This window comes from Lepidochelys olivacea, assembly GCF_965140295.1.
Source record: "Lepidochelys olivacea isolate rLepOli2 genome assembly, chromosome: 4".
Taxonomy (NCBI): Eukaryota; Metazoa; Chordata; order Testudines; family Cheloniidae; genus Lepidochelys; species Lepidochelys olivacea.
The window spans coordinates 81,015,450-81,039,394 of record NC_140414.1 but is presented as its reverse complement, the minus strand read 5'-3'; the positions used below and the strand labels follow the sequence as shown (position 1 = coordinate 81,039,394).

General features: G+C 40.7%; 1 protein-coding gene across 2 annotated transcripts in view; it reads right to left on the bottom strand.

Annotated features, from left to right (window-relative positions):
• WDR17 (WD repeat domain 17) overlaps positions 1 to 23,945 on the bottom strand; it is a 114,800-nt gene that overhangs the window by 42,713 nt on the left and 48,142 nt on the right. For both annotated transcript variants that reach the window (XM_084627230.1, XM_084627231.1), the window contains 5 exons: positions 17,492 to 17,675; positions 15,050 to 15,280; positions 4,156 to 4,407; positions 3,309 to 3,431; positions 1,395 to 1,582 (listed from right to left, as the gene is read on the bottom strand). In XM_084627230.1, coding sequence (XP_084483356.1) covers positions 1,395 to 1,582; positions 3,309 to 3,431; positions 4,156 to 4,407; positions 15,050 to 15,280; positions 17,492 to 17,675 — 978 coding nt within the window. The remainder of the gene's footprint in view (positions 1 to 1,394; positions 1,583 to 3,308; positions 3,432 to 4,155; positions 4,408 to 15,049; positions 15,281 to 17,491; positions 17,676 to 23,945) is intronic.

The window sequence follows — 23,945 nt, the reverse complement described above, 5'->3', positions numbered from 1 at the left end:
GTTCCAAAGCATTCTTTTCAAACCCTTATTTTGTTTTCAGACATAATGTCTGTTTCCATAAAAATGGAAATAAACAAACTGGCTGCTTGCAGATGAAATCAGCAAGAATTCTAACAGTTTCTTTTCTGGTTTCCCATTTCTGCTTCCATTTTCATGGACATGGATGGATGCTGGAATCATACTTACAGTAATCGTCTGTATATTTAAACAAGCTTTTGTTTAATAAACTATATTTCGTTTTCTTAATTTAAAAATATTAAAACCATTTTTAACAAAATCACTAACACTAAGTGGTGAAGTTCCACCAAACTCCTGGAATATCTCCAGTGGTGGATGAGCTAAGGTATACACAGTTAATGTCTGTTTACACTTCTAATATCCCAGACCTGTAATTCTCCACCAGTGGCGTACCATAATCCAGGATTAGATGACCTGGTAGTAAAAATGCCTGTGCCTTATCTATCCTACAGCTTCCAAGGTTGTTACCAAAGGAGCTGTAATTCTGCAGTAGAGAATTACATTTCTGAATTTTCCCATTGCAAACACACCCTCAGTGTGACCCAACATTTTGCTGCATGAAACTGCTTTGCTAATTCTAATTCTTACCTGATCATTGAAAAAAGACATTATGAAGTAATGTTAGTAGTTTTACATTTTTGTGTTACTTTCTATTTCTCTATGACATTTTCATAGGTTCTCTCACAGTGCTTACTCAGACATAACTCACTGGTTTCACTAGATGCTTTGCTTGCATATGGACTGCAGGATCACACTATGAGATGTTTGAAAACAATATTTATTTGCCTGCTTTGCTAAGGGTTTTTCATTTGAGTAGACTGTTTTTTCCTCAATACTCCTTTTTAGTTTTTTACTTAAATCCAACATGACACTGCATTTTTTATCTCCTTGTTTATTAAGAGCATCATCAGTGAACTCATCAGCACTATTTTCAGCATGTGCTAGCTGGATAATTGACATGCAGCATAAAAAGGGTCACATAACTATTATACTCCTTTTCTTCATCCATTATTGAAGGAGTAATACTTCTTTTTTTTTGTGAGGTGAGAGAGGAGGGGAGATGGGAAGAGTTAAACTGATACTTAAAATATGAAGTATTTCCCTCACTAAATAATATTAGTTTTAAGGTAGTTCAAAGTTGGGCCCTACATTATTTGGCAGTCTTCCTTTGTAGTGAAGAATTAAGTTCAACATTCTAGAGCTGTTATTATAAGGTTTCTAAATCTTCAGCTCCTTTTTATTTATGGAAGCTGATTTGCCTGCACACTACACTATAGGCTCTATGCTCAGTCCTTGATTATTGTGCATAAAAATGCTGTATGTATATTAATAATTATTATTTCATTCAAAACATTGGACAGGCAAAGGAGACATACCAAATCTCTAAGGAAATCCCATTTCTTGGCTCCCATGTCATACAGTCCCACTCCACCATCCATAAAACAGCAGACAGCATGGCCAGGAGGAAGAGAGAATGCTTGGTTTTGGGTTAGAGTTGGGGGTGGAACGGCCTCACTGGTAGATGATGTATGATGATTTTTAGTAGGAGAATGTGATGAAAGTGCTTAATACAAAGATATAAACATATTAACATATTTTGTTTTTTTTTCATATTTAAAAACAAGTAGCAATTACATCACTTCACATCAGGGCTTGTAAAATTCATTTGCCTATTTAACGTTGACAAGTAGGAAGATTTCCATGGTGAGAGGGTGGGCCTGAGTATATCTGATATTGTGCGTCTCCCAATAAACCCTTCTAAACATCAACAGGGGAGAAGAGAAATCCCTTAGAAAAATATTCAACAAACTTTTAAAAAATAACAGGTTATACCATTTAAAGGGTGCTGTGTCAGAATCCACAATTTTTGAAAATTAGTCTTCTTCAAAAAATTTAAGTTGATAGCGTCCCTCAAAATATCAAGGTAACAGTAACAAAAGTGACAGGAATTGGTACTGGTGGTAGAAAAATGGTGGCTGACATAAAACAGAAGAACAGGAGTTAAATAAGGCTAATATTAGCATCTTTATTATTTGTTTTTGGAAATGCCCAAGATCTGCTAGGTGCTGTACAGACATTCAAGAAGGGATTTCATAGTCTAAGGAAAAACAAACAGCTAGGAAGAGGTTAGAGGAACCAGGAACAACAAGATAATTAGACTCATTCTCTGTAGTAGGGCAGAAGTGGGTCTCTAAAAGGAACTTAAATATGGGTCTATGCCTTGGTAACTTGGAAGCTGTACAATGCATAGAGGTTGCATAGAAGAAGGCAGGGAGATGAGTATGGGACAAATTGATAAACAGGCAGATGAGAGTGGGAAAGTCAACAGTGTGGAGAGGACAGGAACAATGTGTGCTGAACAAGGGAGGATAAGTATATGGAGCTTTGAAGGTGGAGGTAAGAAGCTTAAATTTGATGCAACAGCAATCTAGTTACATTCTCAAAATACTGTCTCTAGGCTGATGAAAGAGTGCAAAAACATGTTCTAGGACGTTTGAAGAATCCATAGAATAAAAGGGAGAAAGTGGATGACATGCTAATAGGTAACCTTCCCTTTCAGTCTCTCTCTTTCATGGTAAGAGATTATGTGTTCAACAAAATGTCTTTTCTGATTTTTGTACTATTAATCTATTAAGGCTAGAGAACTGGAATCAATACACGACTTGCATTACACATCTTTACATGTATGCAATGTTGTTGTACCCATGTTGGTCCCAGGATATTAGACAGACAAGGTGGGTGAGGTAATATCTTTTATTAGACCAACTTCTGTTGGTGTGAGTGACAAGATTTGAAGCTTCCAGACAGCGTCAAGTGTAACCAGACAAAGATCTCTGTATAAGCTCAAAAGCTTGCCTCTCTCACCAACAGAAGTTGGTCCAATAAAAGATATTATCTCACCAACCTTGCCTCACCTTGTTTACTGTGTTCCTTCTCTATAAAGCTATTCTAAGGGGCTACAAACTTTGCATATTGTTATGAGGTATCTGTTATAAACAGAGAACGTATATCGTACTTCACCAGGGTTGGGAGCAAGACTGTAGTATTCCTACATGAGGGACTGCCTGTGCCTAATAAGAAAGAATTTAACAAAAGGTTTGATTTGATAGCACTTAGTCTGCCCAAAAATGCATTGGTGTAAATGGCTGTTTTGATTAAGGACTGCAGAAGTAGATCCAAAGGCAGGGAGTTTTGCTTAGGGTGTACAGGATCAGACACAAAGAGAAAGGACTATATTATTTTAACTTGCACCCATTGCAATGAATTACAATAATAAAATGTATACTTACACTTTTTCTTTGGAGGAGAATTGAGCACATGTAAACCATGGAATCCCGTTTTCTTCAATTTAAAATTATCTATAGGTGTTGTGCGTGAAACATTCCAAATACGTAACACTCCAACCTGAGAATCTGAGATTTAAAAAAAAGAGCTCCATTTATTAATGTTTTTTCTGCATAAACAATGTACATAATTTAAGCACCCAATTAATCAAAAAGTGAAACATTATTTTAAGATTATACATTTAATTCAATGTTACAAGCAGGCTCTCTCATCTTCACAATAATATTACTTTAAATTAGAGATGTTCATTCTTTGAGTACAGTGGGTAAACCTATCAAAACAGCATAAAATATTCTCTCATTCACTCTTCCTCTCTCTCTACTACTACAACAATTCTCCCACAATTCAGCCACATTTTCCCCTTTGCTCTCAGGTTCAGAAAGGAGAAAGGATTGGAACAAGTGAGCTCCAAAAACAACAGAAATGGAAGCGGGGGAGTGGGGAAGGCCCATCCCCCAGCCAATTGTAATCCATGCTGATAAACTCATGGCAAAGCTGCTTGCATCAAGAAAACATTATAGGGATTAAAATAAAAAACAGGAAAGTTTCTGGCCATAAACCCTCTGTCATTTGTTCTCATGGAAAAAAGAGATACAAAATATGGAAAACTGTTTGGAGTCATTTTCTTTGCTTCGTTTTTATGCATTCATTTTTTCTAGAATATGTTAAAATATTTCTGTTTCTATTGACATTAAAGTCAGAGGTATAAAAAAGATTAAACATGAGTACTTATTTTGGAGATTCAATGCTATATTTATAACCATTCAACAATAAACAATAAGAAAAGATTACCTCCAGTAATAAACATTCCAGGAGCACTAGGAACCCAAGCTAAGCACTGAACTGATGCTGCTGCACTAGGAAAATTAAATGCTGTGATACAGCAGAGAGACTCAGAATCAACTAGTCGAATGCCATTATGTAAATTAGCAACAAGAAGATAGTCAGTCGACAGAGGGTCCCATTCCAGGGCTGTCACTGGATCTTCCTCGTCTGTCCCTTCAAGAGACTCTGGTCTTAGGACATGTTTCTGACTCTTAGAACCTTTAAAAGCAAAAGGCAACAGACCACCTTAAATTAGATATAGTGTTTCTCAATCACAGTGATTTATGCATAGTTTTGTTGTGTCTGCTTAGGCTGGCAAACCATCCATATTTTTCCCCAACACACTCTGTAGGTTCTTCCACAGGCTGTACTACGGAAGCTAGTAGTACATCCTCTGCTGCACTTACTAACAAATATCGTTCTGACGCCAGCAGACATTTCCACTGCTTCCTTTTTATCTTAATAATGGAAAAAATAGAGTGAAATGGCTGTTCGTGTTTACAGGTTTAGATCCTGCAAACCCTCATTCATGGGTTTGCAGCATCAGGCCCCAGATGCAAGCCAGTTTTAGGTAAATACATCTGCATAAACAAAATAAAATATGAGCGAAGAAAAGAAGAGTGATATAAACCCAGAGAAAGACAGTGATAATGAATCAGAGTAATAATCTTTTTTTCAAATGTAAATGGTCAATTATATTTGTTACATCATTTGTTCAAATTCAAGAGTGGATAAATAACAAATAAAGTCTGAGTATGATACCAGAAGGGACCCTTACATCATCTAGACTGACATCCAGTATATATCAGTTCATCAAATATCACTCATCTACCCCAGCAGTGAGCCCAGTAACTTGTGTTATGATAGTCATTATCCAATATTATGGAAAGCTGGCGCTGATTTTTGATATTACAAAAAAACAATCCCACTCACAGATAATACAAATCTTTTTTTTTTCCAAAGTGATGGTATCCTAGTCAAAATAAACAAACAAACAAACATGCTGTGCTACTTCCCTAGAAACAATGAATTAATTAATTATCTCTAAAGTTATTCAGCTTTTATCTACCTTTGAATTTTGACAACTAAGAATGCCATTAATTTGTCACATTTTGACAAACACTAAAAGCTATCTGTTATCCCTCTGATGGATTTCATTTAATGACTGATGTAGAACAAAAACTACTTCAATTAGCATTAAAAAACTGAATCAAAACGTCTGTTCACTGGGGAACATTTTTCTCTGAGTATTAAAATAATTCACACTATAACTTAGAAGTGTATGGTACTTATGTGGTAGAATTAAACACCACCTGTTGCTGCTGCTGCCGGGGCAAATAATACACGTCAGACTGGATAACAGTGACTAGGTGCATAAATTGATATACATTTCTGTTAGTTCATCTCAGGCCCATAGCTAGCATGTTGACATGGGGTAGAGGACTACGTGACAAGAGGTGCTGTTGTGCTTGCCTTCAAAAGTTCATGTACTTAGTGAAAACCATAGTCTCAGTCAGAGGATTATTTTTTTTTTATTTTCTTTGTATGAAATAAGGAAAAATAAGATACATATTTATGTGATTGTTCAGTATAACAAATATTCCAACATTCAAAGATTCAGAAATATAAAAATATAGATCTTAACATGAAAGTGAGGTGTACCTAAAAGACTGTTCATGAAACTAAAGTTGAAATCTCCTTGGATAATGGCATCTAAATTCTTCCACAAAGGCATTCAGATTCAGTTCTTAACTCAAATCACTTTCCTAAGACAGGAGAATTAGGTTTCTCTTTCTGTCATGGGTGATGCTCATCCTTTGGTGTGATAAAATTCTTTTCAAACAAGAAAAGGAATTCTCACAAACTGCAGCTGATGCTCCTAACAACACCACTATAGACATTTCAAAAATAGACAGGAAAGCCTCCTTTAATCTCTTGGCAGCACCAAGAACTTCTTAAAATCCCTTAAAAAGAAAAGGAGTACTAGTGGCACCTTAGAGACTAACCAATTTGTTTGAGCATAAGCTTTTGTGAGCTACAGCTCACTTCATCGGATGCATTCAGTGGAAAATACAGTAAGGAGATTTATATACACACAGAACATGAAAAAATGGGTGTTATCATACATACTGTAAGGAGAGTGATCACTTAAGATGAGCTATTACCAGCAGGAGAGCGGGGGGGGGGAGAAAACCTTTTGTAGTGATAATCAAGGTGGGCCATTTCCAGCAGTTAACAGGAACGTCCGAGGAGCAGTGGGGGGGCGGGGTGGTGGTGAAATAAAAATGGGGAAATAGTTTTACTTTGTGTAATGACACATCCACTCCCAGTCTCTATTCAAGCCTAAGATAATTGTATCCAATTTGCAAATGAATTCCAATTCAGCAGTCTCTCGCTGGAGTCTGGATTTGAAGTTTTTTTGTTGTAATATCGCAACTTTCATGTCTGTAATCGCGTGACCAGAGAGATTGAAGTGTTCTCCGACTGGTTTATGAATGTTATAATTCTTGACATCTGATTTGTGTCCATTTATTCTTTTACGTAGAGACTGTCCAGTTTGACCAATGTACATGGCAGAGGGGCATTGCTGGCACATGATGGCATATATCACATTGGTAGATGTGCAGGTGAACGAGCCTCTGATAGTGTGGCTGACGTGATTAGGCCCTATGATGGCGTCCCCTGAATAGATATGCGGACACAGTTGGCAACGGGCTTTGTTGCAAGGATAGGTTCCTGGGTTAGTTGTTCTGTTGTGTGGTGTGTGGTTGCTGGTGAGTATTTGCTTCAGGTTGGGGGGCTGTCTGTAGGCAAGGACTGGCCTGTCTCCCAAGATTTGTGAGAGTGATGGGTCGTCCTTCAGGATAGGTGGTAGATCCTTGATGATGTGTTGGAGAGATTTTAGTTGGGGGCTGAAGGTGATGTCTAGTGGCGTTCTGTTATTATCTTTGTTGGGCCTGTCCTGTAGTAGGTGACTTCTGGGTACTCTTCTGGCTCTGTCAATTTGTTTCTTCACTTCCGCAGGTAGGTATTGTAGTTGTACGAATGTTTGATAGAGATCTTGTAGGTGTTTGTCTCTGTCTGAGGGGTTGGAGCAAATGTGGTTGTATCGTACAGCTTGGCTGTAGACGATGGATCGTGTGCTGTGGTCTGGGTGAAAGCTGGAGGCATGTAGGTAGGAATAGCGGTCAGTAGGTTTCCGGTATAGGGTGGTGTTTATGTGACCATCGCTTATTAGCACCATAGTGTCCAGGAAGTGGATCTCTTGTGTGGACTGGTCCAGGCTGAGGTTGATGGTGGGATGGAAATTGTTGAAATCATGGTGGAATTCCTCAAGGGCTTCTTTTCCATCGGTTCAGATGATGAAGATGTCATCAATGTAGCGCAAGTAGAGTAGGGTCATTAGGGGACGAGAGCTGAGGAAGCATTGTTCTAAGTCAGCCATAAAAATGTTGGCATACTGTGGGGCCATGTAGGTACCCATAGCAGTGCCACTAATTTGACTTTGTCCCCAAATGTGAAATAGTTATGGGTGAGGACAAAGTCACAAAGTTCAGCCACCAGGTTTGCCGTGACGTTATCGGGGATACTGTTCCTGATGGCTTGTAGTCCATCTTTGTGTGGAATGTTGGTGTAGAGTGCTTCTATATCCATAGTGGCCAGGATGGTGTTTTCAGGAAGATCACCGATGGATTGTAGTTTCCTCAGGAAGTCAGTGGTGTCTCGAAGATAGCTTGGAGTGCTGGTAGCGTAGGGCCTGAAGAGGGAGTCTACATAGCCAGACAATCCTGCTGTCAGGGTGCCAATGCCTGAGATGATGGGGCGCCCAGGATTTCCAGGCTTATGGATCTTGGGTAGCAGATAGAATGCCCCAGGTCGGGCTTCCAGGGGTGTGTCTGTGCGGATTTCTTCTTGTGCTTTTTCAGGGAGCTTCTTGTGCAAATGCTGTAGTTTCTTTTGGTAACCCTCAGAGGGATCAGAGGGTAATGGCTTGTAGAAAGTGGTGTTGGAGAGCTGCCGAGCAGCCTCTTGTTCATATTCCGACCTATTCATGATGATGACAATTCCTGCTTTTTCAGCCTTTTAGATTATGACGTCAGAGTTGTTTCTGAGGCTGTGGATGGCATGGTGTTCTGCACGGCTGAGGTTATGGGACAAGTGATGCTGCTTTTCCACAATTTCAGCCCGTGCACGTCAGTGGAAGCACTCTATGTAGAAGTCCAGTCTGGTGTCTCGACCTTCAGGAGGAGTCCACCTAGAATCCTTCTTTTTGTAGTGGTGGTAGGAAGATCTCTGTGCATTAGTATGTTGTTAAGAGGCGTGTTGGAAATATTCCTTGAGTCGGAGACGTCAAAATAGGATTCTAGGTCACCACAGAACTGTATCATGTTCGTGGGGGTGGAGGGGCAGAAGGAGAGGCTCTGAGATAGGACAGATTCTTCTGCTGGGCTAAGAGTACAGTTGGATAGATTGACAGTATTGCTGGGTGGGTTAAGGGAACCATTGCTGTGGCCTCTTGTGGCATGTAGTAGTTTAGATAGTTTAGTGTCCTTTTTCTTTTATAGAGAAGCAAAGTATGTGTTGTAAATGGCTTATCTAGCTTTAGTAAGTCCAGCCACGAGGAAGTTTGTGTGGAAGGTTGTTTTTTTATGAGAGTATCCAGTTTTGAGAGCTCATTTTTAATCTTTCCCCGTTTGCTGTAGAGGATGCTGATCAGGTGGTTCCACAGTTTCTTTGAGAGCATGTAGCACAATCTGTCAGCATAGTCTGTGTGGTATGTAGATTGTAATGGATTTTTTACCTTCAGTCCTTTTGGTACGATGTCCATCTGTTCGCATTTGGAAAGGAAGATGATGTCTGTCTGTATCTGTACAAGTTTTTTCATGAAGTTGATAGATTTCCACTCCATACGGCTAAATGCAGTGCCTTGCATAATGACAGGTTTCAGAGTAGCAGCCGTGTTAGTCTGTATTCGCAAAAAGAAAAGGAGTACTAGTGGCACATTAGAGACTAACCAATTTATTTGAGCATTCCCCCCTGCCACCCCCCACTGCTCCTCGGACATTCCTGTTAACTGCTGGAAATAGCCCACCTTGATTATCACTATCTCCTCTTCCCCCCCCCCCCCGCTCTCCTGCTGGTAGTAGCTCATCTTAAGTGATCACTCTCCTTACAGTGTGCATGATAACACCCATTTTTTCACGTTCTGGGTGTATATTAATCTCCTCACTCTATTTTCCACTGACTGCATCCGATGAAGTGAGCTGTAGCTCACGAAAGCTTATGCTCAAATAAATTGGTTAGTCTCTAAGCTGCCACTTGTACTCCTTTTCTTTTTGCGAATACAGACTAACACGGCTGCTACTCTGAAACTTAACATCCCTTGTTTCAGAGTAGCAGCCGTGTTAGTCTCACGAAAGCTTATGCTCAAATAAATTTGTTAGTCTCGAAGGTGCCACAAGTACTCCTTTTCTTTTTTAAAATCCCTTGCAATTTCTCTCTTCTACCAGTGCATTAAATACAGCCATTTCAACTGTCACCTTCTCAGTATCTAATCCAAGCAAGTAAATCAAAGCACACGGTGATTCCAATTTCAAGATATCTGGAGAGCTGGTGAAATAGACTGCTGGCAACCTTTTGTATAACTTGGAATTCTTCTCAGAAAATCTCCTTTGCAATTCACTGGTTTCATCGATCAATTTTTGTCAAATTTGGGACCTCTGATGCTCATTTACACTTTGGAATTCTGGTAAGTGCTCAGTGACCATGGACTCTTGAAATTTTGTGGGCAATACCATGGCTCTTCTGGGGCACATCTTAATGTTGATGCTTCATCACACACATCTTTCACAACATGGTACTTTGATCAAATGTCTGGGAAAAAGTCAACAAGACAGAGACGTTTGAAGAAGTTCTTCACGGGCAATAGTAATCAATTAAACTCCTTTAGCAGGGTGCATTACTTCCTTCTGAAACTAATTGTTCACATGAGCAAAAACCTTCAAAATCATTCTCATAACCTCAGCTAAGAACAAGAATTTGAGTGATTGTGTAACTTCCAACATCCCTCTTGCACCATATTCATTCACAAAGTCCGACGAATACTCTGAATCTCTTCCAAATTATTGTGAATTATTTCTATGGTTTTCAGGTGACCAGTCCATCTTGCTTCTATGAGTCTTTGCAGATGCTAGCCTTTATACAGAATACTCATTTCATGCCTGTGAAAAAAAAACTATATAGAAAATTACAGTTTGAGAACAAGCCAGCCACTGCTGAGTTCCTGTCAGACACATGAGAGACCACCAGATGTAGCTGGTGGTTCAACCAGTGCGTGTATTTGCTTGTTTAATCTTTCTTGTAAAAGGATTTGTAACACCTCCTTTGCACACCGATATAACTTTGACATCATCAAAGCAAGAACAAAGTATTTTGAGGGTCAAGACAGTTCATGAAGGTCTTTCAAAATGTATTGTGTAATATCTTCAGCAGTGAGGCCATGTTATCGGACCACTCCAATAAATCTCTTTTTGGCTTTGAACTCAACAGAGTAGTGTAAAACAGTGGACACATTTTCTACATTAACAGCAGCCTTTGTAGTGTCACATTTCAGGCAGAAGAACTTAACATCGCTATTTTTTCTGAATAGCTTCAACAATATCTTTCAAAACCTTCTTCATTATATCAGTTATTCCATGCTGAATTTCAGCAGAAGTGTACTTCACAGTTTTCTGAATGGTTTTCAGAGCATCCTTGAATGTTGAATCTTGTCCTACAGTAAACTTAAGTAGGTTGATGAAAATTCCTAATGAGTTGTTCAGAGTAAGATCTACGTCCTTGAAGTTTATTATATCTTGATCTCCTGTCAGAAGCAACTCATTTATCACAGCAAACTGATTCATTTTTGTGAAGGTTTTAATTAGTACATTTTTCTTTTGATTTGTGAGGATGACACCAAAGCAGCAATTGTGGCATCTGAAAAAGGAAGTTATGATGAAATAAATATAATCAAATTCATAATTCATTAATGATATTGAGCAAATTAATAAACTGAAATCATAAAAACAGTAAAAAAAATTGTATGCTGGATCTACCACATCAAGTTTTGGAGTTTTCCTCAAGATAAGGGATTTAAAGTTTATAGGTGCTAAACAGAAGGCTTTAAGATAGGTTAAGGATTTGGAGTTATACACATGATTTTGTGCAGGACTCGGGTCTAGACCCCTGATTTGACACTAGAAGGTGAATCTCAGCAAAAGGACATGAAAATATAAATGTGAAATGTAAAAATAGCAAAAAATTACCTGTAGCTTCTCTTTTCCTTGTCGCAGTCCAATCTGCCATTGTATTCAAGTGGACTAAGCATTTTTCATGTTTGATTAAACCTTTGCCTTGATAGAGTGCATTTTTCTAATTGCAGAATCCAGATTTGATAAAAACCATATCAGTTCCCATTCCACCAGCATTGCCAGGGTGTGCATACACCCACCAAGGAAAATAAAATGGACTTATCAGTTTTAACAGAATAGTCCAACCATGCAGAGGTGACGTGTGGGGGAAGCACGGTGGGGAACATGCCCCCTCCCTGATTTTTTGATTTTGCCCCCAAACCCAGACTGGGTGGCCCACTGTGATGAGTCAGGGGGTGAAGGTGGCGCTCCCTCCCCAAGCCCACTGCATAGGGCTTGGGGCCTGAGTCACCTAGCGTCACCACTTGCCCCCTTCCCCAAATGTTCCTCTGCCCCCCCCCCCCCCCCGAGGGGACACACCTCACAGTTTGAAAACCTCTGTGGGGAGGTCACATACCCCACAGAACCTATAAATTATGCCCCCCCCCATTATCAACAGTTATGTATCGCCTCTACAGTCATGGCCGGGTTATGCACCACTTTTCATTAAAACAACTCAGCACACCTCCAATATTTATTTTAGGAAAATTAATTTCAGTTGCACTGGTTTCAGAGTTCCAAGATCTCAGGGTATCAATGAACCATTCTTGTATATAACCTTATTATGTTTTGTATTATCTTCTACAGTAGATGGTGAGCTTGGTCAAGTCTATTTCTTTATGAGATGGATGGATCATAAAATTTGTCCATTTTGGAAACTATTTATAGCTATTCCACCATGTACAGGAAAAGCCTGGATCTGTAGGTCAGTGTGGTGTTGACCTGGGGAGGCTACGTTTGTGGCATCAATAGAAGGGTAAAAATCAGCTATTGGCTCTATGCTACATTTTTAGACAACAAAACAAACCAACCCATTTCTCTCTTTTCAAAGTCATAATAGTAATACAATGGTAGCCATCACAGTTGCAAATCCAAGAAATCCTGTGAATTCAAATATTCAGATTTATTATTGTAAGCAAATTTTTCAAATCAGAGCAATCCTCAGTGAGAGCTAAACTATCTTCTGGCTCAGACTGTCTTAATTAGGGTTTCCTAGCAACTATTTGGTATTTACCTTCTTATTTAGGGTTTGATCCACTTATGCACAGCCTAACTTTCCTCTTGTGAGTAGTCCTATTTGCTATAATGGGACTATTCCAGTAAGTAAAGTTACTCACATGCTAAACTGTTTGCAGGGTACGAGACTTAACTAATTATATTCTCTGCTTGAATGCAAAAGTGTGGAATTTATATTTTAGATATAGCAGAGTGATGTAAAATTGCTAGATTTTACTCTATAGAAAAAGGTTCCAGTGAATGAGTCCAAGTTGTAATAATGATCTCACTCAAACCAAAACAATCCTAATCAGAAAACTGTAGGCTGTACCTCTGTGTTTACACGCACAAACTTTAAGGCCAGAAGGGACCATCATGATCATCTAGTCTGACCTGCACATTGCAGGACACAGAACTTCAGCTATCCCCTCCTGTAATAGCCCCATCACCTGTGGCTGAGATACTGTAGTCCTCAAATAACGATTTAAAGACATCAGGTTAGAGAGAATCCATCATTTACTCTAGTTTAAATCAGTAAATGACCCATGCTGCAAAGGAAGGCGAAAAACCCACAGGGTCTCTGCCAATCTGACCTGGCTGAAAATTCCTTCCTACCCTCAGATATGGCAACCTGTTGAACCCTGAGCATCCCGGTAAGACCCTCCAGCCAGATGCCTGGGAAAGAATTATCTGTAGTAACTCAGAGCCCTCCACATCTAGGGCCCAATTTCCAGTCTTTGGGGATTTTTGCTACTAGCAGTCACAGATGGGACACTTGTCATTGTAGGCAATCTCCTGATACTATTCCCTCCAAATACTTATCAAGATCAGTCTTGAAACAAGTTAGGATTTTTGCCCCCCACTGTTCCCCTTGGTTTAATCTGAAGTCAATTCTATGCTGCTGGGAACTGAGATTTCCCCAAGAGTAATGAATAATGCTGACATTGTAAAAGTAGAATGAATTATATTGAAATTATAATTCATTAAAGAAATGCTACTTGAAGGGTTTGTTGAAATATAGTTGTCAGGAAGAGAAACATTAAGGAGTGTGAGACAATGGGTCCTCAAACTAATTAACTTAGAGCTCCTACTGAGCTAGGAGATTGGTAAACGTTAGTATGCATATAAGATATGTATGTATATTTGTCAGTTTCTGCTTCCTTTTGTCTCTTATGTTAAATTGGCTTTGGCTTATTTGTATAAATAAGTTAGCTTGAGCCTAAGAGAGATGCTCACATATATCTGGGTGCATTGGCAAAGCGCTTTGCTAATAAACAGAGTGGTCTGACAAATTCAGTGAGTCTTGAATCTGACTTTGACAACATCAAGTGGTAAAAACTCACATTATTGTTCGCCATGTTAGCCAGAGTTCTACTTACCTTTGCAAGTTTCTTACATTCTTGAAATATCTAATTCCCAAATCTACTACTCCTATTTTCACCTTCAAATCATTTTGGCCAAACCCACATGTGTGTACATGGCCCAACAGTAAATCATATATTTTCATTTTATTGATGCTTTCCATTAGGCTGAGACAGCACTCCTGGAAGTAACACATAGTATCAGAGAAAGTATAGCCTTTGGAAGTGCTAATTTGGTACAAAGAGCAGCAGCAGGAGAAATACAAGAATTCTAGCATGGTTCTTAGCATTGTCCAAAAACTAACATCTGGTTTAGAGGAGATTCTTCCTCCCCTAATATTCAAAGTCAGTTGTCAGAGCAAGAGAAAAATACATACCCCGGGACACAAAACTGGTCATCACAGAGGGTCATCTTTCCTCACCAAGCAGTGAGGCACATATGAAAAAGAGAATTAACTACTTAACTCCCAAGGATATCTCCACATATTCCTTTAAGGAATGTGCATTTAATACAACACTGTGCTATTTATAAAGCATCCAAAAATGTGCTAGGTGCATTACAGATAAATTAAAAGGACAGTTCTTTGCCCTACTATGCTTTAATGGGATACAGAATCTTAGATCTGGGTTCACAAGTGCTGATTTGTTTAGCAAAAAAAAAGGTAAGAGGATTGAACATTCAAACAGTTAGAACATTCAACAAATAACAATCCAAATAAATAAAATTAGGAGATCAGAACTTCCTGGCGAACATCAGTATAGTGGCAGATCAAAAGTTTAGAGTAGAGGGTTGTTATCATACCCTCAGAATCAGCTTATTATACACATTTCAAAGATGCAGTGTTGATTTGATAACCAAATAGGATTAAATATAAAGACAAAAGATTCTCAATTTTCTTGAGCTAATCAGATGTATTTCCGTCATATGCAGTGAGCAGGAACACTACTATACTCTAAACAAATTTTATATAAAAGTTTTTATAAAATCTAAACTAGAGAATATAACAACAAAAATCGTTCAGTGGTCAATAATTATTTTATCAAGTACAGTTTTACCTGGTTGAAAAATAGAAAGACTTCCATCAGTGTGTCCAAATACTATTTTTCCTTTCTTCTTTGGATGCCATCTAAATAGACAAATGTCTGACAAGAAACTATGTGCTTCTTTATGTACAGCTACCCCACTGTCTGGTCCTGAGATAGTCCAAATATACAATGGGCCTCTATGGGAAACAAATGCAACTGCATCACCTGCATTCCAGCACCAACTAAGTGAGGCAGGAACCCCTGAAACATTTAAAGAAAAAGTGTAAGAACTAGCATTTGAAATTTAGAATGCTATCTATCAAATATTCTTAGCCCATTACTGACACTGGTCTTGAAAAGCTACGGATCTTAAATTACTAGTAAAGTAATATGTTAAAAATATTTAACAGACTTCAGTCTAAGCATAGGCAATTGTGTGTACTTGGTATGGCATAAAAGTAAACTCTACTTACGCATTTTCAAAGAGTGAAAATTTTATATACTACATGGCAGCAGACTATACTGTGATAAACATGCTTACCTTCCACTAGTGCCAAAGGGCATTATGTATATGACTGGAGATTAGCCTGCTCCTATATGCTATATGTTCATCCTTACATAATTACTTACCTTACAGTAAGAGTAATGAACTGTTATTAATCAGTTAAAAAACAAAACTACATGCAAACTTTTACAAAATGTATTTACGTTTTGAAAAAAAACCAGGAATTCTAATCACAGTGGGCTAGTCTACACTAGAAGCGATATATCGGCACAGCTACACCGATGCAGCTGCACCCCTGTAGCGAATCTGGTGAAGACACTCTATGCTGACGGGAGGAGAGCTCTCCCGTTGGCATAATAAACCTACCTCTGCAAAAAGCAGTAGCTATGTCAGCAGAAGTTCTCCTGATGACATAGCGCTGTTCACATCAGCACTTAGGTCAGAGTAACATATGTCACTCAGGGAGTGGCTTATTCACACCGAAACAAGTTGTAGTGTACACCTGGTCTAAGACTACAGGAGCAGATAATTGCACCTAAACTTTAAAGTTTTGTAATCAGTGGGAGCTGTAGGCGCTCAGCACTTCTGAAAATCAGATTACTTTTATTTAGATGCTTAAATATGGACATAGGCACCTAACTTCAAGTATCCCAAGTTGTAGGTTTGACCTCAGCATTTCACACACTGCAATACTCCACATAATCATAAAAATTAGATTGAAAGGTGTGATCAAAGAACAATCTCGATAATCTACATTTCCCCAAGCCTCTCATGCACATTTTATTTAGGTACATTTTAGTAACAGTAGCATCAGAGATATCTGATATGAGTGTAAAGTTAATAAACTGTTTATGTTAAAACCCTTTACGTCTGAAAATAGAAGTGTTGAGCAACACAGGAGGTACATAAATGGGATATGAAAACCATCTCTTTCAAAGTCAGTCATGGAATCCAGTAATTATTTAGGATTGATAAACTGGTCCTTAAAAAATAAGTACCAGTAGTGATTTTAACCCATATCCTGAGCAAAAGTAAAATTTTTATCAGAGTTGAATCAATTCAGATTTCCCTGCCCACTACTTGTGCTTTCATGTGACCTTTAGATCTCACAGTGCGTAAGGTTTTCAAAGGCATGCCATATATTCTAGAAAATAACAAAATGGGAAGCCTCAGAGCACCAGAAAGTTTGAGAAACCCAAGAGAGGCTGCCAGACCTTCTGGACCTAACAGAACTTGAAAAGGTATAGGATCATAGAAGGTACATGTTGGAGAAACTGCTTGCAGAAAAGCACCTGGGGTGCACTAGCTGGTTGCAGGGAAGGAACTCAGGCTTGTTGCAGGGGAAGTTATTACACTCAGCCTGTTGGAAAACACATTTGGAAGAGAATAGGATGAACAGTTTCATACTTTTGAGAAGAGCTAGCTGCACGTTAGGATGTTTATCTAAACTGAACCAAAACCTACCATTTAGAATTGAAGTGTGATCATTATTAGTAAATGGCCTCATCTGAACAGCAGCCTTTGTTGTAGACCAGATTTTACTTGTGTTCAGCCTTGCAAAACTGCCATGAAAATTCACATCCAAGTCATAAATCGTAACTGCCTACATTTCACTATGATGACTGGTGATAATTGATACTATTTTACTTGCCAATAAAAAACAAACAAGTAAATGTGCCCTGAGTATAAGGCATTTTGAAAGGCTGCTTTTGCTGTAAGAAGAGTGGAAAAGTTCAGTTTTTCAGCAATTACTATATAGTTCAGAACAATGTACAAAAACACTGTGTTTTATCATATTCTACAATGAACTACAGTAGAAGGGAGGCTAAAGAATTTTGTGCTCCATGTATAACTGTTCAACTTCTAAAACCTTCTCTACCAACCATTCAACATTTAGTACATTGCGAGTATTTCTGCTATTTCAAAGATGAAGAGGTATAAGAAATAAACCTCTGAGTCTCAGATACCTTTTGTACTGTCCAGTTTTGCAACAGCTTTTTGTTCAGCCACATTCCAAATGATCACTAAGTTATCTGCACTGGCACTTGCAAACATGTCAGGGTTGTGGGGACACCAAGCTATTGCTGTGATTGTCTTCTTATGCTCAGACATAATTGCCCGGAGTTTGAATTCATTGTATCGGTGATCCAACTGAAAAAAAATACACAAATTTATTTTAGATACTCAAATTTCAGTAAACTCACTTAATATCTATGGCATATATTGCTAAGTTGCATAGTATAGCAGCTCAAGTCACTAATGGACAAGAATATGAAGCTTACCATACTTAAAAGACTACAACTTGATTTCCACTGCATTTAACAAGTCTGAGTATTTGCAACTTTAATAAGCTAGATCCATATAAATTTTAATTGCAGGGAAAAGATGTCAATATTCAGTTAAGCCCCTCCCCTCCCCCCTAAAAATATTTCAATGTGTTTCATATAGTAACTTCTTTTATTTCATTTCTATAGCACTGTTCATATCAGAATTTTAAAGTACTTTACAGGTATTATACCTGTTTTACAGATGGCTAAACTGGAGCGCAAAGATATTTGACCTACGTAACACGGCCAATCAGTGGCAGAGCTGGAACAGAATTTATGATGCCTGGAACCTTTCTCTAATCATAGACAAATAACAATTTGACACTGGAATTAATGGAAAGCTATTGAAGCAACCTAAAACATTTACTCATGATATAGTGATTTATAAAATACAGTGGGTCTGATCTTGCTTTGAATGAACTCAGTGGATGTTTGCAATATTGAGCAATCAACATAATCTCCAGGAACCTTTATTTAGTGCCACTAACGTATATCCAACCCTTCAAATCCAGAAGCTCCAGCATTTATAGTGTGTAAGATCAACCAACGTTTGTCTCATATTAACAGAACATGATTGATTAAAGACTTCGTAAAGATTTAACTCTGATTTTTTCACCTTAAGTCAAACTATTAATATTACTTTCATGTATATTTTGTGGTTCAGTTTCCTTAGCTGGCTTTTTTGGTTTAGTATAGCAAAGAAGGGGAAATGACCCAGGGAGAATCTCTGATATACAAGGCTTCGTTGGACTACATATTGTATTCATGGATTCTATAATTTTAACTATATATTGTATGTCATTTTTAATACTCATTTTTTTGGCAGTAGAAGCAATGGTTAGTACTCCACAGCCCAGAGGCAGTGGGCAAAGCTTCAGTTTATCCCCTCACTTGCGCTCCATAATATGCACCTCACGTACTCTATTTGCTGCAGAGATGTTTTATCCTATTATGAACAATTGTTACACTCCCAAGCCAGAGATGGATTTAAAACTGGGGTTTTATTAAAGTTAATATAAAAAACAAACAAATGCAGCTTGCACTCACTCCACACCAGCTCAGTCTCATCAGAATACACCAGGAACCCTCCGGGGCCCACTTCCTGTTTCCCCACTATGTTTCATTTAAGGGAGAGCATGCAAGTAAATCTAATCCTGACATTTCCTTACCAGTTAGGGTGACCAGATCGCAAGAGTGAAATATCAGGACACATTGATTGGGCGAAGGGGGTGGTGTGTGGGGGGGGGGGGGGAAAGAGAGCCACGGGTGCACAGCCCCAACTGGAGCCATGAGAGGGGGCGCACAGCCCTAGGAAGCTGCAAGAGGGGTGTATGGCCCCTGCTGCAGCCCGCACCACAAGTCACGGGGCAAGGACTCAAGGCCCCAGCTCCAGCCCCCAGCAGAAGCCACGGGGCCAAGGGCACAGGTTTCCTCCCTCCCTCCCAGTGCCTTTCCCCACAGCCCCACCACCACAACTAAACAATGCCCCACACAGACCCCCACTGCCCAGTGCCCTAACACACAAAGATCTCCCCCACTGCCCAGCACCCCCAACAGGCCCCCACTGCCTAGTACCCCAAAACACACAAACCTCCCCCACTGCCCAGCGCCCTCCACACCCTCAAAGCCCAGCACCCCACACACATCTCCCAGACACTCACTCTATCACATCCTGCCCCCTTCCCTGGCTGCAGTCACCAGCCCTGCTGGGAGGTCTCTGACTCCTAGGGTCAGAGTGGCATGGGGGGTCTCCAGACTCTCCACGTGCTGCACCCACTACAAGTGCGAGCTCTGTGGCTCCCACTGGCCAGGAAAAATACCAATGGGAGCTGACGGAGCTGTAGAGTGGGGCTTGAAGGCGCCAGCAGCGCGCAGAGAGCCGCCTGCCCCCTCGCCCCGACTCTAAGAGCCAGAGGGACCTGCCCGGGAGCGAGGTGGGGAGTCCCAGCAGTGCTTACCTGGGGCAGCTCCCAGGAAGCACCCAGCAGGTCCCTCTGGCTCCTAGGATTGGGTCGGGTTGGGTGGGGGGGGAGGGCTCTCTGCTCACTGCCGGTGTAGTGTATTAAACTGCTCCATGTAATAATCTCCTACAGTTACTGATATGTTATAGATTGTAAGAAACTGCTATTGTAGTAAACGGCTACCTGATGTGGCAAATGCCTACAGTAGTAGTTTCTTGCACTATAGTGTATGTGAAATTGGTGTGTGTAGAAATGTGCTATCTGTAGTAGTTATTTATACGTACAGATTGTAAGAAACAGCTTTTGTAAAAAGATGCTACTTCCCTCATAGGTCATGTTTTCTAGACCTTACTTTTTTCCTCTCTCTCTTCTCTGGACTCTCTCCAATTTGTCCACATCTTTCCTGAAATGTGGTGCCCAGAACTGGACACAATACACCAGCTGAGGCCTAATCAGCGCGGAGTAGAGCGGACATCCCAGAGTGATCTGTTTTTTTGCAGCAGCTTTACACTGTTCACTCATATTCTGCTTGTGGTCCACTAGGACCCCTAGATCCCTTTCCACAGTACTCGTATTCAGCTTGTGGTCCACTATGACCCCCAGATCCCTTTCCATAGTACTCCTTCCTAGGAAGTCATTTCCCATTTTGTATGCATCCAGCTTGTTATCATTCACAAATTTTATAATTGTACTCTCTATGCCATTATCTCAATCATTGATTAAGATTTTGAATAGAAACTTATCCAGAACTGATCCCTGGAGAACACCACTCGTTATGCCCTTTCCACCTGTGAATCACTGATAACTACTATTGGAACTGTTTTCCGACTAGTTTTGCACCCATCTTATTTTAGCTCCATCTAGGTTGCATTTCCATAGTTTGTTTATGAGAAGGTCATGGGAGACCGTATGAAAAGCCTTACTAAAGGCAAGATAGACCATGTCAACCACTTCCCTCCCCATCCACAAGGCTTGTTACACTGTTAAAGAAAGCTATCAGTTTGGTTTTACATGTGAGACTGCTTGAATTAGCTACAGCAGATGTCCTTTTTTAGCAAAGTAGTACCTAACACTGCTGCAGGTAGCCTGGTCCTACAGATAGCATTTACAGACACACACACACAAGAAACTGCCATCTGCAGGGATGTGCTACCTGTAACACTGCAATCGGACGAAGCTAATTCCTACAGACAGCAGTTTCTCACACCACACGTACCTGAGGCTGCTATCTGTAGCAATTAGCTACATCAGATGTCCCTTTTTTAGCAAAGTAGGACCTGTCGCTGTTGCATATGTTTCTGGATGGTACAAGGCCCTGGAATCTAATTGTAGAATCATAAAATATCAAGGTTGGAAGGGACCTCAGGAGGTCATCTAGTCCAACCCCCTGCTCAAAGCAGGACCAATCCCCAACTAAATCATCCCAGCCAGGGCTTTCTCAAGCCTGACCTTAAAAACCTCTAAGGAAGGAGATTCCACCACCTCCCTAGGTAACCCATTCCAGTACTTCACCACCCTCCTAGTGAAAAAGTTTTTCCTAATATCCAACCTAAACCTCCCCCACTGCAACTTGAGACCATTAGTCCTCGTTCTGTCATCTGCTACCACTGAGAACAGTCTAGAGCCATCCTCTTTGGAATCCCCTTTCAGGTAGTTGAAAGCAGCTATCAAATCCCCCCTCATTCTTCTCTACTGCAGACTAAACAATCCCACTTCCCTCAGCCTCTCCTCATAAGTCATGTGTTCCAGTTCCCTAATCATTTTTGTTGCCCTCCGCTGGACGCTTTCCAATTTTTCCACATCCTTCTTGTAGTGTGGGGCCCAAAACTGGACACAGTACTCCAGATGAAGTCTCACCAATGTTGAATAGAGGGGAATGATCACGTCCCTTGGTCTGCTGGCAATGCCCCTACTTATACAGCCCAAAATGCTGTTAGCCTTCTTGGCAACAAGGGCACACTGTTGACTCATATCCAGCTTCTCGTTCACTGTAATCCCTAGGTCCTTTTCTGCAGAACTGCTGCTGAGCCATTCGGTCCCTAGTCTGTAGCAGTGCATGGGATTCTTCCATCCTAAGTGCAGGACTCTGCACTTATCCTTGTTGAACCTCATCAGATTTCTTTTGGCCCAATCCTCTAATTTGTCTAGGGCCCTCTATATCCCATCCCTACCCTCCAGCGTATCTACCACTCCTTCCAGTTTAGTGTCATCTGCAAACTTGCTGAGGGTGCAGTCCACACCATCCTCCAGATCATTAATGAAGATATTGAACAAAACCAGCCCCAGGACCGACCCTTGGGGCACTCCGCTTGATACCAGCTGCCAAATAGACATGGAGCCATTGATCACTATCCATTGAGCCTGACGATCTAGCCAGCTTTCTATCCACCTTATAGTCCATTCATCCAGCCCATACTTCTGTAACTTGCTGGCAAGAATACTGTGGTAGACCATGTCAAAAGCTTTGCTAAAGTCAAGGAATAACACGTGCACTTCTTTCCCCTCATCCACAGAGCCAGTGATCTCGTCATAGAAGGCAATTAGGTTAGTCAGGCATGACTTTCCCTTGGTAAATCCATGCTGACTGTTCCTGATCACTTTCCTCTCCTCTAAGTGCTTCAGAATTGATTCCTTGAGGACCTGCTCCATGATTTTTCCAGGGATTGAGGTGAGGCTGACTGACCAGTAGTTCCCCGGATCCTCCTCCTTCCCTTTTTTAAAGGCTGGCACTACATTAGCCTTTTTCTAGTCATCCAGGACCTCCCCCAGTCACCATGAGTTTTCAAAGATAATGGCCAATGGCTCTTCAATCACATCCGCCAACTCCTTTAGCGCCCTCGGAAGCAGCGCATCCGGCCCCGTGGACTTGTGCTCGTCCAGCTTTTCTAAATAGTTCTGAACCACTTCTTTCTCCACAGAGGGCTGGTCACCTCCTCCCCAGGCTGTGCTGCCCAGTGCAGTAGTCTGGGAGCTGACCTTGTTCGTGAAGACAGAGGCAAAAAAAGCATTGAGTACATTAGCTTTTTCCACATCCTCTGTCACTAAGTTGCCTCCCTCGTTCAGTAAGGGGCCCACACTTTCCTTGACTTTCTTCTTGTTGCCAACATACCTAATTTATACACATTAACCCTCACGGGGCATATCACTATAAGTTGTGTCTGTGCCTGTAGTGGGGTGGCTTCCCCACTCCAATAAGCACGGGTTAAAAGCAGCCAAGCTAGGCTGATTGGGGGAAGCAGCCACAGCTGTGGCCAGCTCAATTAGGGCCCAGCTGGCCCTGATAAGAGGGCTGTGGGCCAGAAGCTGGAGAAGTCTCACTCTAGCCCTGGAGTGGGAAGGGGAGGAAGGTACCTGAAGTGGAGCAGTGCTGGGGAAGGGCAAGGGGAGCTCCAGCCTGGTAAACCCCCAGGCTGCAGGTCTTGATGAAGGCCTATGAAAAAGTACTGCGGCTGCAGAGGGGCAGCCTGGGGATAGGCAAAGGCAGCAGGTCCTAACCCCTTGCTAATGACGAGTGGCCGTTACAGACTGCAGTCTGCCCCAGTGAGCAGGGGCTAGATGATGATTGGCAGTAGCCACTGAGGCAAGGTGGGTTTAGAGGGTTGGGGGTAGACATAGTAACCGTAGTGACTCTATGCTGACATAACTTGAGTTAACACACACTTAAAGTGTAGATATGGCCTTAGGTATATTAAATGTTTGGGAGAGGTAACAGGAACAGTATGAGGGTAGACTAAGATTCATACAGGTGTTTAGGCTCAAGGCATTGGAACTGGCCTTACTGCACCCTACAGGCTCAGGAACAAAGAGGCACATAAAAAAAAAAGATATCATGTATTTATTAAAATTTCTTGACTCGAGGGTGTATAACTCATGATTTTAGAATTCTTGTTGTTGTAAAGGCATCTTAGGGTTGTAGATGTGTGTTCATTATATTCTGAAAGGCAAAACTATGAATGGGTTGAACAAAGAATTAGATCAGTCCCTCGGGATAAGTACATTGGCTATTAGCCAAGATAATCAGGGATGCAGGCCCAAGCTCTACATGTCCCTAAACCATCCTTTGACTGCCAGATGCTGGGACTGGACAATTGGATGGTTCAGTGAGTCGTTGCCTGGTCTGATCATTCCCTTAG